This window comes from Micropterus dolomieu, linkage group LG02 (assembly GCF_021292245.1).
Source record: "Micropterus dolomieu isolate WLL.071019.BEF.003 ecotype Adirondacks linkage group LG02, ASM2129224v1, whole genome shotgun sequence".
In the NCBI taxonomy this organism is placed as follows: Eukaryota; Metazoa; Chordata; class Actinopteri; order Centrarchiformes; family Centrarchidae; genus Micropterus; species Micropterus dolomieu.
This window is the reverse complement of record NC_060151.1, coordinates 5,821,428-5,841,974: the sequence shown is the minus strand read 5'-3', so window position 1 is coordinate 5,841,974 and position 20,547 is coordinate 5,821,428. Positions and strand designations below refer to the sequence as shown.

General features: G+C 40.4%; 1 protein-coding gene and 2 long non-coding RNA genes across 3 annotated transcripts in view; 2 read left to right on the top strand and 1 right to left on the bottom strand.

The window, feature by feature from the left end:
- The first annotated feature begins 4,334 nt into the window (after positions 1-4,334).
- Positions 4,335-7,444, top strand: LOC123984694. The gene is made up of 2 exons (XR_006828494.1): positions 4,335-4,382; positions 7,033-7,444. It is a non-coding gene; the product is annotated as an uncharacterized LOC123984694 (long non-coding RNA).
- On the bottom strand, positions 5,814-16,619 carry LOC123984681. Its single transcript, XR_006828491.1, has 4 exons — positions 16,521-16,619; positions 13,967-14,105; positions 7,281-7,391; positions 5,814-6,171 (listed from the first exon to the last, which is right to left on the bottom strand). It is a non-coding gene; the product is annotated as an uncharacterized LOC123984681 (long non-coding RNA).
- Positions 16,620-19,959: 3,340 nt separating this feature from the next.
- LOC123958034 (prolactin-like) overlaps positions 19,960-20,547 on the top strand; it is a 6,727-nt gene continuing 6,139 nt past the window's right edge. The window contains exons 1-2 of the mRNA XM_046031206.1: positions 19,960-20,160; positions 20,306-20,418. Coding sequence (XP_045887162.1) covers positions 20,046-20,160; positions 20,306-20,418 — 228 coding nt within the window. The 5' untranslated portion in view covers positions 19,960-20,045. The remainder of the gene's footprint in view (positions 20,161-20,305; positions 20,419-20,547) is intronic.

Genomic DNA, 20,547 nt, shown 5'->3' with positions numbered 1-20,547 from the left:
GCACATTCAAAACCTCCATCCACATTCAAACATATATTCAAAACTGTCATCAGCGTATTAATCAAAGACGTCTGGAGATGGTTTGATTTTTTACAGAATGAAACATGCTGTTAAAAATGTCTTTAAAATGTTTTCCACAAAGGAATCAGTCAAGTCATTGCAGCTGCTGATGTAAGTGCATTTCCTAACCATAGGGTGGTGCTATATATATATTTACTATGTAATAGCACCTTCTAGCCACAAGATGGTGATGTAGTGGTTTATGTTTAGAGTGATAAAACTGTGTGTAGTTTGTGTAGTAAAAATGATGCAACTTAAGTCGGTATTGTGATTGTCTGCTCTATCTGCTGCTTCATTCATAGCTTCACTAAGCTGCTGACCTCTGTGCTGCAGCTGTAACGCAAAGCAGGGCTGTTGCTTGGTATAGTGTAGTAGTCCTACTAGCTAATATAAAGATGATATATATATATATATATATATAGAAACTGAGATCAATAACAGTAAAGGTGATTTTACATGTTTGGGTTAATGTTGATTCTGTGGATTAACGTCTTGCCCATTTTGAAATGCCTCACCAAATCAGATCAACATTTCCACATAGCCTATCTAAAGCCAAAAAAGCTTCAGTTTTAAATTAAAAAAAGGCTGTCAAAAAAGAATATTTAAAAAACAACATGGACAAGTTGATTCATCACAAAAAATAATTAATGATAAATCATGTTGTTGCAAGTAAGGGAGTAATCAAATAGCAAAGTTCAAAGAAATTATATTAACATTGAACTGAAAAGGTGCATTCATCAGTTTTTCAGTCATTAGGCCTGCTCATAAGAGCTTTTAAAATGGCATGATAGCAACAACACGGGGTCGATGGTAAAATATGTCTTTTGACTAAACTTTGTGAATTTATAAATAAATCAAACGCAAAAAAAAGTCAGGTGTCTGTCGCTGTCACAGGATATAATAGGCACAACTGGCCTACCTGTCTAGGAAGAAAGATTAAAAACATAAGTATATATTATAAAGAATGGCACATTGTAAGAGCTTCTATGATAAGCTATCAAGCAACACCTGAAGGAAACCAGGACAGGCTTGAGCTGCTCTTCCTCTTAATGCAGTAGTGGCTGCCTCCAAGAAAACACATTTAACGGATTGTGAAATCATCCTGCAACTGTCTTGAAATACATGAAAAAATAAGTTGTGTCTCAGCCTGTCACAGTCAGCTGAGATGGTTTCTACTTGCTTTCCCAACTTCAGTTCGATCCCCTTTGTTCAAATTTGAGTGTTCTGGCTCCTGTAATTGACAAAAATGGTGGCAACCTTGAAAAGTCCCTTCAGAAACTAATCCTATGATGTGTGTATGATGTATATGTGCTTTTATTTCCTACACCCAGTGGTATCTACATTAACTAAGTGGCCTCTATTAAGGTGTAAGTATACTTCGGCTGAAGTCATCTGAAACTTCCTCCGCCTCACCTGTCTGACACTGGAACTGGGGGGAGCTGCACCCAACAATTTTTGTTACTTTCTGAAACCAACAATCTAACAAGCACACCCACTTCATGCAGTGACCGGCCAGGTGTGCATTTTCTGCGGGGGACACGTCTTTACATTCCTCACGTGGACAGAGACACAAATCCAAATAAATGCTAATATAATGTGTGTCTTTTTCAGTTAATTGTTAAGATAATGAGATATGCTATTGGTTTCAAAACTGGCCAAGGGCCACAGTTTTTGGTCACGGTCAATAGATATTATGGTTCAATGGGTTATATTTTCCCTGCAACCCTGTACGCAGGATAAGCAGTTGACGACGGATGGATGGAGGTTATATTTTTTCCCACTATAAGGCTACTTATTCTGTAGCTGAACTGTGAGTTCTTCTTAGACCTCCTCCTTACCTAAACATGGGCAGAAACTGCAAATACCAGGAAGACTGTTTCTAATCTATTATGGTGGTATTTAGATGTTTTGTCATTTAATTTCAACCAAAGCAAACTAAAATGAATCTAACTATTAGCTGTCAAAATACAGTAGCAGTTTTAATTGAAATAGTAGTTGATACAACAGCTTGTGTGAGTGTGTGTACTAAAATGTTGCAATATTGCAGCTTGTAGCTGCATTGTTATGAAAAGTGTTACAATTTCCACCTGACTCCTGCCTCTCTCTCTCTCGCACAGACACACACAGACATTGCTCCCTTACCCCTTTAGGCTTTTCTCTGCAGAGTCAGGCAGGAATATTGTATCTCCTCCCCCCTCAGTGGAATCTCCCTCGAGCATTCAACTTCACGCCCTTCTGAGATGGACATGGTGTATCGGATGTCAAGAACAGAGTGCTGCAGTTTGTCACTGTCTTCACGTAACTGCAACACATGCTACTATGTACAGTATGAAGTGTTTTTGTGTGTGCAAATGAATGATTTATGGTATAATTTCTTGTGTTCAACCAATTGGCACCTTGCATGGCAACCTCTGCCATCAGTGTATGAAGGGATGAATGTGACAAGTGTTGTAGAGCGCTTTGCGTGGTCGGAAGACCAGAAAAAAATCTCTTTACTATTTGCCATTTATTCTTTCACATGTTGATACCAAGGGAACATTCCTGTTTACACAGGTCATATATGCCATGTACACACACGCACAGAGTTGCATCACATGTTTACACCTGGACTGTCTCATGGGATACCATACTGATCAAATTTTGTGCGGTGAAGGAATTACAACAGTATCATTTAACTTTAAAGATCTTTCAATTAAAAATATCTAATACATAGTGAGTGGTGTAGGTGGGGCTCCCTCTTGTGTTCAGTATTGGTTATCTTAAAGATGAGAGAAATCATACCTAAAACTCACTTTTAATGGAGATATATTCTTAAATCATATAAGTTAAAGAATGAATGCAGGACTAACTAAGGAAAAAATGGAACAGAACTGAGGTGTATTGAAAAGTGTTTATTTTGCTGCTGTAAGATATTTTTAATCGACTTTAAAGGTAATAAACACTCACTCATCTGATCAATGTAATTTTTTTCAAGTGACCTAAGGTTTTTGTACACTACTATATACAGTATATATGTGGCTTTTAGGTGTTACAAATGCATACCTCTGACAGAAAGGCTCAGAGTGAAAGCAGAGGGCAGGCTAATCTGGGAATGTGTGGTTATGATGCCAAAAGGAGTCCCAGTTTACCCTCTGGGGCTAGATTAGGACAGCCAAACAGACAGCTGACAGTATTGATGTCTGCGTGTGTTTGGGTATGTGGCCAGAGCATCGCCTCTTACTTGGTTTCTTTAGGCAGTAGTTAGTTGCGCACTATGAATCTTTTTATTACCAAATTTACATCTGACTGATACGTGAGCCTGCAATGGTATACTGAATATTACTGCACTAAATATACAAAACTAAACTGCATAACCTACATTCAAATGTGTTAAAGACCCTAATAAGTAACAATTCATAATAACAAAGTTTTAACAGCATGGTATCACATTTGAGTTACTAATGACACACTGAAGAAATTTAACATCTTCAACCTACAGGGAACCTGATTTGATAGCATATACACCAGTATAACTAAATACAGTAACAAAATAAAACCTTTTCAATATTCTCATTGAACTGTGTGCTTTTAAATCTTTTCTTTGCTAACAAAGTTAGCTTGCTAACGCCCCTTACAGCTTTTCAGTTTACTTTTACATTATGAGAAAGGAGACATTCACACACATCCACAAAAATGTCAACGATAACACAATGAAGACCAAGACTTATTTCTATGGTCGTCTTTGATGAAGACAAAGTAGCATTAGCTAGTAATTAACTTTTTTAGTGTTAACTTGATGGTCAAAATGCATTCACTACTTTTTTAGAAGAGTTCGTACAGTGATGCTACAGCAGTACAGTACATGGCTGGACGGATTGACATTACATGCGCTGGCTGGTGGAGTTTTAAACAAGCGGGAAGCTTTCTGCGAACTGATGCGAATGTGGTCCCTTAAACCTGCATTCTTTCGAATGGCCAGCAGGGGGCGACTCTTCTGGTTGCAAAAAGAAGTCCGGTTCCATTAGAAATAATGGTAAAATGAGGCTACTTCTCAGCTGATGTATTACCTCAGTAAACACTTTCCTAATAAGTTTATGATCTCAGTCGCTAGTTTCATGTCTTCTTCAATACAGCATGATGTTCATTTAGTAAATTATGGTCCCATTTAGAGGAAAATAGACCATGAAGCAGAGTATGCTTCAGGGCGGGATTATCTATGATTGACAAGTTGTTACCATGGCGATCTGTCAATCAGGCTAGAGTGACTTGTACCCACGGCGCTGTGTAAATTTAACCAGCGCCGTTGAAAAAGTGTATTAGGAGTCGGCTGTTCACTTTCTCTGGTGAGTACATTTAATTTTAAGACTGTTGTTCGCTAGACCAAATTATCAGCCCTGTTAAAATGACAGTTAACGTGAATTACAGATGCACCTAGCTAAGCAAGCTAGCTAGCTCCGCACACGGCCGTTAGCTCCACCGTCTCGTCCAAATATGGTCACGTCCGGTGCCGCTGGTTGCAAAAACTCAACATGGTGGCGCCCTATTGGCCAAACTCGACGTTTCAAAATGACAGTCCACAAATCAACGGGTGACGTCACGATGACTACGTCCACTTCTTTATAGTCTATGGTTTTAAATCTAAAGATAGTTTCAGCTAGGTCGCTAGCTGTATAGGGTGCTCTATAAACGGGAGCGGCACATACAGGTAGCCTACTTTGCAAAACATCTCTACAAAATCAAAGATTCTACAGATGTCAATGCAATTCGACATGTGTTTGGATTACAATGTTGACATGCTTGTACGCGTTGATTAAACAAACCTTTGTCAAGTCCAGCAATATTTTTTTGCAACCTTGCTTGAACCTGAGCATTTGAGATACCATAATAGGTTAAGGTTGATGAGCCGTCAAGCCTCCACAGTCTTTTTCCATCCAGAATGATCAATGACCCAACACAGCGGCTGACAATGCTTTTCCGGACATCTATACATATTTGATTGAATCACAAGGTATCTAATGGCTGTTGTTTGTAAATAACTGCTCTGCCAAGGGGGAGGACTTGGCTCTTAAAAACATGATGCCGGTCTGGTCCCTGTCTTGATCATCAGTAATAATTTATTGCAGTATTTTATAGCTAATCTAGGTCGTCACACAGGCCTCTCCACACACAAACCTTGGACCAACCAGTGTTATAATCCCACCTCATCATATAAACATCAGGAAAACTGCGTGGTGAGAAAAATTTAAAATGTTGTATGTGGAAAATAGGGAAAAGATAGATAATTAAGTGGGCCAGGAAGTCATATTGAAGCTCCATAGTGCAGTTTCTCTACTATAAAAACAAACCAAAGAATGATAGGAATTATTGCAGAAAACTTGTAAAACCCTGTAAAATGAAGGATAAAAGAGCTTTACAAGAGCAACAGAAGTGTTTTTTCCCCCAGTCGTTCTAATCATTGGATGAGGAAACATCTTCTGATTGTCAGACACAGATTTATTTTATTATGATTTGCTTAATTTACTCTATGGGTTTGCATGCCCCAGAGGCCTGTCTTACTTTGACTTCAGATGGTCTTGAATATAAGGTTAAGAGAAAAAAATGTGTTATAATATGTGATTGTTTTCTTGTGGTCTATTTTATGTGGGAATAAAAAAGCGTATCTATAATCCCTAACACCAAAATGGTTCACACATGCAAAGTGTTCAGGTTCATTTATCCATATTTCAAGAAAGCATTTCTAATGGGGAAATGAAAGAGGCCAAAACTCACAAAACAACAGTTTTTATACCAATTATATGATACTTTTATTTCCATTTATAAGTATTCATCTGAAGTGGACAATTTACATTACAGCCCATCAGCTCTCTGGAATTGTCTACAAGTTGATGTGCTGTACGTCAGCAAAAGAGGGAGAAGGGGAATGGAGGCAAGACTGAGGGACACCAGATAAGCCTAAAACAGGGGGAAGGACAGGGGGAGGAAATTGTGGTTACTGCCACCAGATCCCGGATTCAGCCCGAACCAACACAATGTTTGTCGCGCCATGATCACCATCATCGTTGTCATCATTCAGTCCAGTGCTGTTGTGCAGAAGGGAATGCTGGGAACTTGGAGGACTCAGTGCAGTGGACCCTGAAGAGAGGAGAGTGAGAAAGATGAGATAAGAGGAGTAAGACAGGGAATAGTTGCTCTTTAAGCTAGCAGGGGTAGGAGGGGTAGATAGCTGACCGTTCAAGTTTCTGAAGAATGTGGTCACGCTGCACAGATTGCATTTACACCTGGCTGAGATGCGATCCCAATGTGAGCCAGACTACCCCCAGATGTGGTCTGGATGGTCCAATCGCAGTCTGGTCACAATGATTTCTGCATGCATTTCTCCCTTGCATTAACATTAGTTTTAGCCTAACCTAACAGGATGTCAGGATACAGATCACATGTTAATCCCAATTGTAAATGGGTTCTTATTTCAAACTGGCTGTCCAAAAGCACAGCTGAGCCTCAGTACAGCCCCAGAGCCGTTAGCCTGACTCTTCCTCTGGTTACTTGCGTTTTTTTTAAAAAAGGGATTTCATCCAGTTATCATTAAAGCTTTTAAATGTTCATCATTTTTCACGAGGAATTCACAAAATATATAACAATCAAGCAATGAAGACAAGAAAGGCAAAACCAGCCACAGTGGTATAACCATGCAGTCAGGATTTTTTTAATCCTTATACAATTGAGGTGACAGAATTTTCTTTTGACATCAGATTTTTCTGTGAACAGTTTTTATTGGAACTGCATTCTAAAATTTTTCAGATACACATCTGTCAAAACCTTGAGAAACTAAACCAAAACTATCTGCATGGCGGGGTACCTCTAAAGGGTGAATTTTTATTTATTCTAATTTGAGTGTACCGACCCTTTAAGAACAGACCTTTTTCACAGCCGACACTTTGTCATAAGTCGGAAAAGCACAAGTGTTCTCATAACATTAGCTTTATTCTGTTCAAGTGTCCCAGTAATCCATGACAGTGTGATAGTGAGCCGGGATTTGCAGTACCAGGACCCTGAAACTGAAGCAGCTAAATGGAATTCAGCCATCAACTCGGGAAGTGGATGTCAGGCCTGTGACCGTTTCTGCTGCAAATGAGGCAATTTGGAGGCAAGTTACAGAAATAGCATCATCCATTAATTAATTCCCAACCTGAAGCTCATGTCTTTGGCTAGGTCTGAATCAGCAAACTAAGCAACATCCTTACATATGAGGTTGGAGGACGACCCCTCATGACGTCCCCTCAGCTGCACTCTTCACACAAGCAGCAAAGGCCTCCATCAGATCTTTGCACCCCTCGCCTCCCTTCTCTGCCACACTGGAAGAAAGATGACAATTCGATCACAAATCAAGATAACCCAGATTTCAGCACCATGGCGTTTCATTTCGGTCATTGCATTTCAATGTCACCTTCTCACACAGATGACACAGAGTTGAAAACAGAGCTTTATTTTAGCTTTTGTCAGCAGCAGTGGACTCAACAGAGTCCAGCGAATTATGTTGACAAAACAGACGCTTGTTTCATGTGCTAACAGATTTTGATGGCAGAAACAACAGCATTCAAGTAGTGAAAGTATTGCAGTCTCCCCATTGGTGGAGGACACAGTTGGATAAATGAATGAGGGAAAGATTACTTAAGTTATTTTCCTCCTCCTCAATATTATATACTAAGACATGGAAAATGCTATCAGGGTCTTCTCCCTCAAAAACTTCGATCGCCACCAGTTTTAGCACCAAAAAGAATGGATTTCCAGGGAAATGTTCCCCAAACGATGGCTGTTCCATATAGTCATGCAATGACTGATAAAGACAGAAAAGGTAAGGAAGACTGAATGGAGGATGACACAGAATAGGATGAGAAAGTGTGTGAGAGAAAGAGAGAATGCGGGTTACACAATATTTCAGGCTCCCACGCAGGAGCCAACACAGCAGCCGACACTGCCACAGAGCATTAGGGTGATGGAGCGAAAGGGAGGGAGAGGCAGAGAAAGAGAGAGTGGGCAGAGGGAGGAGTGAGGGATACAGAAAGCCATGTGGATGGACCCATCTGTTTGATAGGACACAAGTAAGGGAGGAGGGGGAGGGTGGGATGCTGGCGTGATAATGCAGAGATGACAAGACACTGATGTAAGAACGTGAGCCCACAGGAGGAGGGGTTTCATGATACATGAATGTAAACCCTTCCTTTGGCTCCTCCTATTGCTTCATGACGTCTGAGAATCCCTCAGTTCTGCATCTCCTCCAACCCCTTTTCAGCACATTGAAAGAGCAGAACAGCAATCCCCATCTCCTAAACAACAATTCCTCCATACTGGATCATTTTAACTGCTTGCCATTCAAATAACAGTTTTGCTACTTATCCAATTTCTAGAAGTACTAATTTAAAGGATAAGGCTGGTGATACGGTCACGGTATAAGCAATTGACATTTAACATTCAGTAGTTATCTCTCTGTATAGTAGTTTCAATGATTAGAGTCTATTCTGCAAATCTAAAAAGTGTTTAAACCAACACATTACAGCATCCCAACGATTTTAATACACTAGCTTAGCGAAACAGGGCCATCTCTGCTGTATTGTGGCTGGGTGCCTGATGGTGATGTAACACACAGCTGGCCACTGCAGATTATCACTCAGCGCTTTACTTTGCTGGGAGCAAGTGAGTTTATGTCACTGCAAGCATGCATTTCTGGTGGTGGGTTGGGGGGTGTTGCCAGATAATCATGCCACAGAACCAACTGATCCACCACAACACACACACACTTTTCAATCTCCATTCCAAGAGAAGCTGACTGAACTGTGGTGGGTGGAGGAATCATATTGACAAAGTGGTTGCAACACTAGAGCAGCCCAAAGAAAACTGCCATTCAGATGTCACCTAAACCAATTAAAACTGAAAAAAACAAACCCATTTTCAGCATTATCAAACACAAAAAAAAGGTGTGAGACAAACTACATACTGCAAATGTGAGCTCTCCTCAAGTTTGTATTTTTACAAAATAAAAGCACAGTTTTGTTTGAGCCTCAAAAATATATCATTAACCCTGATAAAATCAATTTACTATGCAATAGATTGTCATCTGATTAATTATTTTCAAATCTATAAATCCTGATGCATGTCAGGACTGGGATTACAGAAAGCATCAGAGCAGGGCAGTCACATGTGCTGTACATGCAAAGAAGGAGAGAGAGGAGCCTGCAAAGCAGCCATCACCATTACCTATTGGATTATATGAAACAACGCCTCTGATATTCAGTTTATGAAGTGAATTAATTGATGTAACTGGTGAAACACTAGCATAACGAGCACCTCTCCATTTGTAATCTAAACCAATTGCACTCTATTGAGCGCTACTTGCATCCAGACACGGTGATGTCAGCGTGTCCTGGTCTGACTGATGTGGAAGAGTGACGTCTTCCTCCCGTCTTGGAAACAATCAGGAAATGAAGGCTGAATTATTTAGACTGAGCTAGCTGTAGTCCGTCCTCTGAGACAAACATGCATAATAGATCACTGAGCAGGTGCAGCAGTAAAAGACCAAAAATCAATCAAGTTTATTGTCACATACACAAACAATTATACACAATACAACGTCTGGAGAAATTTGATGTGATGATGTAGAGGCCAAATATTAGTCAAGAGATCATGTGATTAAAGCTGAGTGTGTGGTTTCTTTATCTAGTGAGGGGAAAACAGGAATCAATGAAGTGTCCCTGGGCACCTCGGGACAGTGTTTCCCAAACTTAAAAAGCAATGTCTACTTGTGACCTGCTGTCACAAAATAAACACTGTTGAAACACAGAAGGTCGTTTACAACACTTACCACCACTGTTCTTAGTAAAGGATTTTTAGACTTCTAAGACTCTTAAAAACACCAGGAGGGAAAAATATTCAGTCTGCTGCACAATAAGAAAAATTTTGTTTTTTGTTTGTTGTAATAATATTTCTTAATCCAGGAGTAAGAAATAATCCATCTCCGTGCTTATTTTGGAGAAAATATATGTTGTCACTTCTACCATAACAGGGTTTTTTAAAACAAAAAGTCTTTCAGAGGTAACCTGACCTCCTAGGCTTTTCAGAAGTCAGGGGATTTAACTTTGTGTGATATCACTCAAATAAAATGGTAATACATGAGGGCTGGTACTACCAAATACAGGTGGTCATGAAAAGTTCTGTTCAAAAACCTTTGTACTCCGTACATCTGAGTTGGACTGCAGACTTACAGTTTTGGAAAGTGCTTGCAATTGTGGATTAACATATCTATAGTTCATACATGGATTTGTCTCTATATTGACAAGATTCTTCATGTGCAGAAAATCAAAGAAACTCTTTGGCCTTTTGATCAGGATTCATGATAAATAGTGCAGCAGGGGGGTTTGAGGGAGAGGGGGGAACATTGGTGCCAGTGTGACAAAACTACAGCACTCAGATTACTGACTTCTGCCGAGTCACCAAATTCCATAATGAAAACCGGCAGAGTTTCCACTGGCAAGAATGTACATGCATGTCTGCACATAAAAAATTTTAATACAAAAAATATACTACATTATGGGGCGGCTGTGGCTCAGGAGGTAGAGCGGTTGCCCGTAACGGAAGGTCGGTGGCTCCTCCAGGCTGCATGTCGAAGTGTCCTTGGGCAAGATACTGAACCCCGAATTGCCCCTGGCGGCTGTTCCGCCACTGTATGACTGTGTGTGAATGTTAGATTCTGTTTGAGCACTTAGGCTCAGTGAATGAATGTGTGCGGTGAATGCAGATATAGTGTAAAAGCGCTTTGAGTGGTCGAAAAGACTAGAAAGGCGCTATACAAATACGGAGCATTTACATTTACATGCAATCAGTAACAGAGAATGTGTACACAGGCTTGCCACTAACCCACATGTTAACTATAGAAGTTTGCAAGATACAATAGAGGATAAATATTAGCAAATAACTAGTATCCATATCCTAGCCCTGCAAACAAGTGTCCACACTGCAAACAACTTTAAAAAGCTTTAACACTTTTCTTAAGACTGATACTGAGAATATTTAAACTCTTATCAAATTGAAGTTGTGTTCTAGATCCAAGTGTCTGTATGTTGAAACAATACAGCAGGTCTCTGCACTGGAGTCAATAAAAGCTAAAGTACATTTTAAAATACTTGAAAATGGTTTATACACTGTACGTGCAATACATTTTTAAAGACATGGCATGCCTTATTGTCTCACACACGCTTATAGCCTGTTGCTCGCACTTCACCTCTGTGTGACTTTGCTAATGTGACCTTCACAAGGTCATAGCCACTGCTACGATCTGACAGAAAAGTGCAATAAAACAATGGATTCTCTCTTAACCATAAAAAGCTGGTCCTGAAACAAAGAAAAAAGTATCCAATCTCACCTAGAGTAAATATAAAAGTTGTTTATCACCACAACATGAGGGCCTAAAACCAACATGGCCGACCCCAAATGTCTCCAGTGTGAATGTGAAGTTGTTGCTTATTTGCCCTGCCTGGTTAAAAGCAGCCGGTGTCAGGCAGAGCAGTAACGTGATCTTTGACAGGGAACATTTCATGGTATCCTGCACATACTGTCTCACTCTTACACACCTCTGTCCATGGCATCTATAAATATATAGGGGCTCCAGTATTCATTACACAGAGTCAGCCATGTTACATCGGTTGGCTTGAAGTGTGGCCTGGTTAGAAATAAAATGAAAGGCCCAGACAGGTCAGCTGTGTGTTCTGATGGAGGAGCATTCGTGGCCACATGCGGAGCAGAGGATGGGGAGGGGCGGGCACGAGCTGAGTATTTGAAATTTGAACACACTTTCCCTTAGGCAGACCTAATAATAGTATATTTAACCTGGATTAAGAATATGATAAACAGGTTACTTTCACAGTGACTACTATGTCCCCCTTCAGTCTTAATCAATGTCAATCTTTGACCTATTGCCAGCAGAGTTCAAAGAATTTGAACAGTGCTTAAAATGGCAGGGCCCAAAGCTGAGGTCAATGACAGCATATTAAATTTACCCCACGTCACATGTAACAAGGGAATCTTGGGAACATGGTTAGCTTGCAATATTGAGAGAAGTTGTGACTGGCCAAGGCATTTCATTTAGCTCAAAGATTACACCAGGGTTGTGCATATGTGCAAAAGGTTGTATGAAGCCTTTTTTGGCTCCAGAGGGAGCTGTGTGAAGTCTGATAAACTGCCCTCAAGTGGTGCCACCTGAGTCAGCGTCAATTGGTTACCAACATGTTACCAACTCTTGTGGGCAATATCTGTAATTGAAGATCACGGGATAAGGATGCAGAGCGAGCAGGGTCAAGTATCCAGTCATATACTGTGAGGGGCCACAGTGGCCCTCAGATTAACACTGGCAGTTTAAGGCCCCATTTGTGGCTTTCAAGATCACGGGTTGATGTTCTGCATGTAATGGCCCCCGCACACCTGCAACAGAACGCCTTATAATCATAAACCCACTTGTGGTGTGTTTTAAAGACTCCGACCTTGAGTTCCCAGTATGGCTCTACTTGAACTTTAACAAGCAGCAATAAACAGCATGGACCCTCAGAGAATTTTTTTTTATCAATGTTGGATCATTTATATTGATAAAACCTAAACATAGACCTGTCAACAAATATTACTGGATGTCACACTAACTATAAAGCCTGCAAATTCAAATGGATTTTGAAGTGTCTTCAAACACTTAAAAAAGTGAAAATGGGGGGGAAAGTTAGCACTTTTTCACATGATTAGCCAACCACCCACACCCTGCAACCCCTCCCTCCCTTCTCCACATCAACCTGCTGTCTTATCTAAAGGCTTCACACACCCACTGCCACCTTATCAAGGCCTGGCGCTCTGGCTGGAACAGACTTGGCAGCCTTCACTATAGGAAAAAAGTGTATTCTGCACAAATATGATTCATAAAAACACAAAAAAGGCTAAATTACAATATCCAGTGTTCAAGAAACGTAGAGATACAAGTTAACCGCTCATGATAATCCATCGCAGTTTCGCAACCATCCACCAAATGAACCCTGTCAAAATGGTCTGTCCCAGAGAAGAGCTGCAGAGCGTTGATGCGCAGAAACCAAGATGATGTGCACCAAAGTGTTTTTACATTGCACTTCTCTGTAAACAGCACGCACACACACACACAGAAGAGTGTCTGCTGCGAATAAATGCAACAAAAATATCACCGAGGTGGTATCGCTGACCGTTGACACAGCAAGAGGCAGAAAGAGACGACGGGGACAAATGGAACGAGCTAACGCGAGGTATCCTGGGTAAGGGAGGCTAGTGACGAAAGCAGATTCCCAGACTTCATCCATGCGTGTGGATGAGCATCAAACAATCACCCCGCTGCCACACATTATTAATCCCCAAATCACTCTGCCTTACATAGGGAACCCCAGATTTTCATAACCCTTGCCCTCTGCACCCAGCTGGGATGTCGAATTCAGTTACATTTCAACATGCAGGACTACATTCTCTCTTGGTGGTTTTTAGCGCTAACCACAGCCCGAAGAGACTCCATTTTAACATGGCGCATTTTGGGTTGCTAATTCAATCGGCACTTAGACCTGTGCATGATTAAATAAGCTCAATTTTTTGTTCTGTGCATGGATGCGATGCTCTGAGGCAACGTCTAAGCCCAGAGCAAAATGATGCAAATGTTCAGGTTTTTGCCACCTTCAGCTGCTCAACACCTCAGCAAATATGAATGTTTGAAGGCAACTCCTGAAGCCAGAGGAGAACATTCAGAGTTGGACCAACAATTGCAAGAGCGTCCTATGGGCTCACTGAGTTTGGTGTCATGAAGAACTGTTTTTCACTGAAAGTAAAAGAAACACATTTACTTATCTTCTGCACATCTTTTTGCAACATGCACACCATCACCTACCATTTGTCCAGGTCAGCTTTGATGCTGGCACAAGCAGCAGGGACGGGGGCCTCGGCGGGGGCAGCGGCGGTCTCAGAGTCCGACATGTCTGTAGTGCTGCTGTGTGGTGTTGAGGGTGTGTGTTCTGTCCTCCGAACGCCTATGGATCCCAGAGCCGCCAAGAGAGACAGAGAGAGAGACACACACACAGAGACAGTGGAGTTGAGAGTGAGTTGCTAAAGGGGGAGGGGCCACAGGAGGAGGTGGGAGGAGATAAACATGTGAAAGGGCAGCACATGTGTGTACACAACGGTTAAGGGTGGGGGATTAGATGCAAGGGTGAAGGGGTAGTGACCTAGACTGAAGTACAAAGGCCGATGATTACAAAACAGGGACAAAAGAGGGGAAGCAGCGCGTTCAGGTCCCGCATGGATGTCAGGTTCTTCATGTGGTAGGATAGTTCCAGTACCACCTCAATGCCAAGTAGGATTCCCACCAAACAGTACAGCTCAGGCATGGAGGAACACGCTTAAAATTGATATCGAATGCTCACCAAATACTACGTGTCAATGGTTAAACTTCATACATTTCACAGCCCATCTACAATGTGATGGAGTGAAGTAACTGGCGTGTGTGTGTGTGTGTGTGTGTGTGTGTGTGTGTGTGTGTGTCAGGGCGGTTTGAACATGATCAGAATGACAGGCAGTTTTCAAATAAAATAGAAAAGAATAGAATATACTTTATTTTCCCTGAGGGGAAATTTGTCTTGTGCACAGTGCAACATAACGGAATCTGTCCATTGAGTTGTGCCACCTAGTGGCATCTTGCTGCTACCGCAGTCTTCATCACAGCACATGGCAGCCATGCTCCTAAGGTCACGGAATGTGAAATCATCAGTCTTTCATGAAGGTCTTTTATAATCAGTTATCATTGTAGATATATATAATAAAGTGTTTATATATTGATTTTATTCAATCCCAAGTAGGAGCAGTGGCCACATTGAGACATATGTCCTTGTAGGAACCAACAAAAGTTTTCCCAAGGTCACAGTCAGAACTTAATAGAACTTCAAAACGCCCCCTGAAAACTTTATCTCTGGAACTACAAAATGTTCAGCTCCATTACCTCTTTGCTTGGAAAAAAAATCACTGAAACAATATAATTCTGTCTGCCTACTAATCAATTAATCGACTAATGGGTTTCAGATCTGGTTTGGACCCACACAGCTGCAGAACATGACTGGATATCTTTTTGTGATGAGACTGAGATATCTGCCACTAATGTCGAAAACCCACAATAAGATTTTTCATCTGAGCCTACTACCAGACCAGAAGACCACCAAATGAACAATATTTTGTACCCTGACAACACTGGGTTAATAATGAGTACAGGACAGCCTACAACAACTGACACTGTGTCAGAAAAATATGTTTTTGGTTCTTTATGTTACCAAAACACTAGATTAATTGAAATTTGTATGTGGAATAAATTTGCCTCCACTTTATTAGGTTGCTGACATAAGTCTCTGTAACCTTCTGTAAACTAAAAACGGAAAATATTTAATTAATAACAGATGTGTTTTTTTGTACTTTGGGTGAAGCTACCCTTTAACAGAATGAAATCCCAATTATGGCCGAGGATGATCTATTATCACTGCGACACACTATCGTGTTGCATCACTGCACCGCACTCCTCACTTACGCAACAACCTGCACAAGAGGATCTGAATCTGCCGCCGCTTTAGCGCGCACAGAAAGGCACAAACTCTGACTCTAGAACTGTAGTGGTACTAGCGACCACGTTCATCCTCTCCCTTTCTAAAACACATAAAAGTTGAGTTAAATGACTTTATATCGTTTACTTAACCTGCCTTTCCGGACGTCTCACCTGCCTCGTGCGTATCCACTCCACACCTGTTCAAACCTCCAAAATATTACGCGTGCCTAACAATTGTGAGATATGTAGTCCAGGGCGAATGTACTTGTGTATGCTTCACCACCTCCGGCAGCATATTGTTGAATCCTTGCAGCCAAAGCAGAACAGATCAACAGATTATCATTGGTAACCTCTGCTCAACAACTGTGTGAGCGCAACCAACATTAACTGAGCTCTGTTGCTGACCCTGAAATAGTGCTAGCTACTCATTCATATTCCACAAAGAAGAATAAAAAAAGTGTGAGTGCCTAAATTACATTAGCATCAAATGCCAACCAATTAACTCCCTGCATGGAAAAACCTCCTCTTCTTGTCTCCTCTTACAGAAATAATTCATACATTCTCTGGCACAAGGACATAAAGCAGGTACAAATGATGATCACTTGCAAAACAGGAAAACAAGTCTAAAAGTGATACCATGTTATGTAGCCTTCTGTAAAGTTGTAGTAGAAACTAAAAGGCTCCTCTGTGAAACATACAGAAATGTACTTCAGTGGGAAGCTCATTCCACACTTCCCTGTGAGGCAGTGTGCACAGAGAGAAGAAAGAACACCATGTACTTTAAGTAACATAAGTGGCTTCCTGTGCAGAAACCCAGCATATGAGATTGAATTCATAAAACAATGGCATTAATTCCTACCTATCTGCAGATGGGACGTCTTTGTCCTGGGTTGGACAGCTCAGAAAGTGTCTAAGTGTGCAGAAATCACCAGAAAACGCCAAGAGGGGGGGGGGGGCTTTAGTAGGCTGCAACTGCTATGTAGTGAATGTGAGCTCATTGAAAAGTGGGTGTGTAGCTTTGGTTTACGTCCGTGTCTGCATGTGTGTGCATGCGTGTGCTCATGGTATGTGCGCTGCCTGGAGCTGAAAGAGAAAATGGGGGAGCGGTGAAGAAGGACAGACTTTAAAAAAAAAAAATTGGAACATGGATGGATGAGAGCAACAGACTAAAAAAGATGACGCGCTGGTTTGAGATTCCAAGAGGGTTAAACACAGCTATACAGGGAGATGGGGGAGATGGGACATACGTGTCTGCCTGACTGTGGAATACAGCGGCAAGGTCGACGTCTCAGCCCATAAAAAGTGAAATATAGCTTCTGTCATTCTCACATTGTTTCCTCTGTCTTTACTTTATTTCAGCCTTTATTTCCTTTTTGTGTGTCTCTGTGTGCAGATTCCTCACTCATACCCTCAGGCTTCATGCTGACTTTGCACAAGAAGCACAAAACACACCCTCATCTTTGCATTGTAAGCCAAAGTCAGCAACATTAAACCTGTTTTCCAACAACAAGTGGACATTTGTTTGCAGAAAACAGGGATTTGAGCACAAACGTGTGTGGGTGTCTCAAGAAACTGCAACTACTGGAGGTGATACTTTGACTTCAAAGCCAGTCTGTAGGTCACACATTGGAGGAGCTGCTGCGCATGTGCATGTTTGCACATGTGCGTTCCATCATGTGAGATACTATTGATTGTATGGAAGAGACTCGAGGCTGGCAGTAAAACACAGGGAGGGAAATACACAACACATAGGTGACCTCTTGGCTGCTGAACAAGAAGGAGTGCGCCCATGAAGGGGTCAGGGGGCTGAACAGTTTAGTCCACAGGGAAAGAATGTGGAGATGTCCTTGAAAGGTGAGTTGATATGTAACTTTCTGAAGGTTTCCTGTAAAGGACAAAGGCACAATGAACTTAACAAACACACATAACATAGTTTTATGAGCGTAATTCTTGACTTTTCCTAGTTGTATATACACACACAAGAATTTCTTATAAAGATGATTTGTGACTGGTGTTGGCAAGACTTTTGATCCTGCATTACACCTCCCAAATATTCAATTTTGTTTTTTTACAGTTTGTTCACAAGAGGTTTAACAGGAAGGCTGACCTCTTAGGTCTTCACCAGACTTCAGAGCAGCTTCTTTGCCCAGGGCTGTGAGACTCTTAAATTCATCCTCAGCACTGCACCATGCAAAATAGTTAATTTCTGTATATATATATATATATATTTGTGTGTAGCATAAAAGGTACTACAAACTTCATCTCATTGTACAACCCTGTTGTAAAATGACAAATAAATTTACCTTGTACCTTATATGAAGGACTAAAATGACAGTATAACTAATAAATACATGTATGCATTAGTAAATGTATGTATAAATAAATAAATGTAGAAATGTATTAATAAAAACATAAATGCAAAAATACAGAAATAGCATTTTTATTACCTAAATGTATTTATTTTTATTTATGTATTTAATTATTTATTTCTGCATTTATTTATTTATTTATTTATACTTGTCATTTATTGTTCTTCATACCATAATAATGTCGGGAGAAAAGAAATATGTGATGGGGAAAATACAGAAAAATGTTGCTATTGTTTTTGTTGGGGCCAGTGGGACCCCAACAATGAAGAATTAATCCCAACCTCAACACAAGGGTTAACTTTGAGAAAGTTGATTCATTTTCTCTTTATGTCATGCACCATACACTACTCTGTTCCCTGCCTTAGACAAAACCAAACACGCTAATAATCTGATCAGCCCCTAGCCTCTGCCCGCTCACTCTGTCGCTAAGTCATCACATTATTTACAGTATATGGTATCAGCTGATCACCTAAGCTGTCATTCCAAATATGGTCACCAGACGTCCCCATTCAGTTCTTGCTTCAGTCCATTGACTAATCTGTCACCTGTCCTGCACAATTGTAAAAAAAAAAAAATGTTTTAAATCATGAAAACTTGGAGCAGTTACCATAAAACCTCTACCTAAGTGACTTTTTGGAAAATAAAAGTTATCCATCTGTTCATCCATAGCCAATAAAACATTAAATATTTCCTTATTTGGTGTAATGACAATGCCTGATCAAAAGTGATGGCCATGTTTGTGTCTGTAATTTGAGTTCAATCATTTTCTACATATTAGGTTTAATATCTTAGATAAAAACTATTTAAAGGAAAACGTTTTTTTAAATCATTATTATTCTTTGTTTTAAACCCATCCAGCAGTGGGGTCTGTTTGATCCCAAACAATAAGGAAGTAAAGCCAATGTCAATACAACACAAAGGTTAAATGAATCCTATGTGTAACTCTTTACACTGTACATTACCAAGTAAATTGTTAACATAGTTCAAAATCGGTGGATTGTGTGGAATACACTGTTTGGTAAGGTGCAGAATTATTATTCGATATTAGAATAGAAAAATTGTAAATTATTTTATTTTTGGTTTTATTGCATATATTTATGTGTTATCCCAAGAAGAAATAGAGGTCTGTTAATAATTTAGATGCATACATGACCCTTATATGAAAGTTTATCTACAGGGGAACGTCCTTAAAAGACTGATTAATTGAGGACTTTGTGGAATTTTAGTACATAAAAAAAGACATAACATTTCTTCTATGGAGGACATTACTTCCATATCTAGATGATTTGATGATAATCTTTGCGCAACACTTTCAAAACAATTATAAAAGTGGTTTATATCTCTCACCATTTTATGATTTTTTACAAACCACACAATCTGTCGATTAATGGGGAAAATAAGCAGCAGATTAATCCATCACGAAAGGAGTTATTAGTTGCTCTCCGAAAGAAAATAATTCAAAATGAGCTCTAACTCAACCAACTACAACAGTAAAATCCTGCTTTTAAACAGTCAAAGGGATTTTTTTCTGCATTGAGCACTTTTACTTTAAATTCTTTAAGTACAGTCTTCTTATACTTACAATAACATCTTCAATGTTACAGAATATTTGTGTGGCATTAGTACTTTTACTTTGGTGAAGGATCTGAATACTGCCTCCACCACTGGAGAAGGGGGCAGGTAACTTGCACCTACTTTAACTCATTTATTGTAAATTAACCATCAAATTAAGTTGTAATGTAATAAGACTCGTGTCACATTGTTATTACAAAACACTGTGTGTGTACGTCAGTGTTTTTATTCATTAATGTAATTAACATCAGGGAGAAACTTTGCCACACACACACACACACACACACCATCATCAACCTGTGACTGCATCCTGTTGCATCCATTCAAACCTCCTTGACCATGTTTCTCATTATGAAGTGGACAAAAGAAGTGCCAGTCAGCACACGCTCACCCTACTGCATAACCAAAATGTTGAAGCCAAGGAACTATAAAATGGGGGCAAAATGGAGAAAGAGAAAGAAACAGCGACGAGAAAAAGACGCAAAGACAAACAAACCGGTGGCAAAACAAGAGAGATGGCTCGCAGAAAGACTAGTGGAAGCAAACTCCTCATGACGGGTGAGATGAGCCTTTTGATCTGTGAAATTATTTGATGCTATAAGATGCTATTCTTTACATAATAACAAGAATGTAAATTTTTTCCAATGTTTAAAGACATTTGAATTCAACTCTGTACATCTTTGTGGCTTTCCATGCTCCCTAGTGTTGTATATGGTGGCAGCGTGCAGTGCCATCCCCATCAGTGACCTGCTGGACCGAGCCTCTCAGCGCTCTGACACACTGCACTCCCTCAGCACAACACTGACCCAGGAGCTGGTCAGTACCTGCTTTTGTGTTTGCACTGTCTGAGGGTCTAAGCCTTCCCACACAGACATGTTTAACCACCTGTTAAAGCCCTATTCAGCTGTGCTCATTGCTTCCTGATTGCCAAGGCTCTGAATTTGC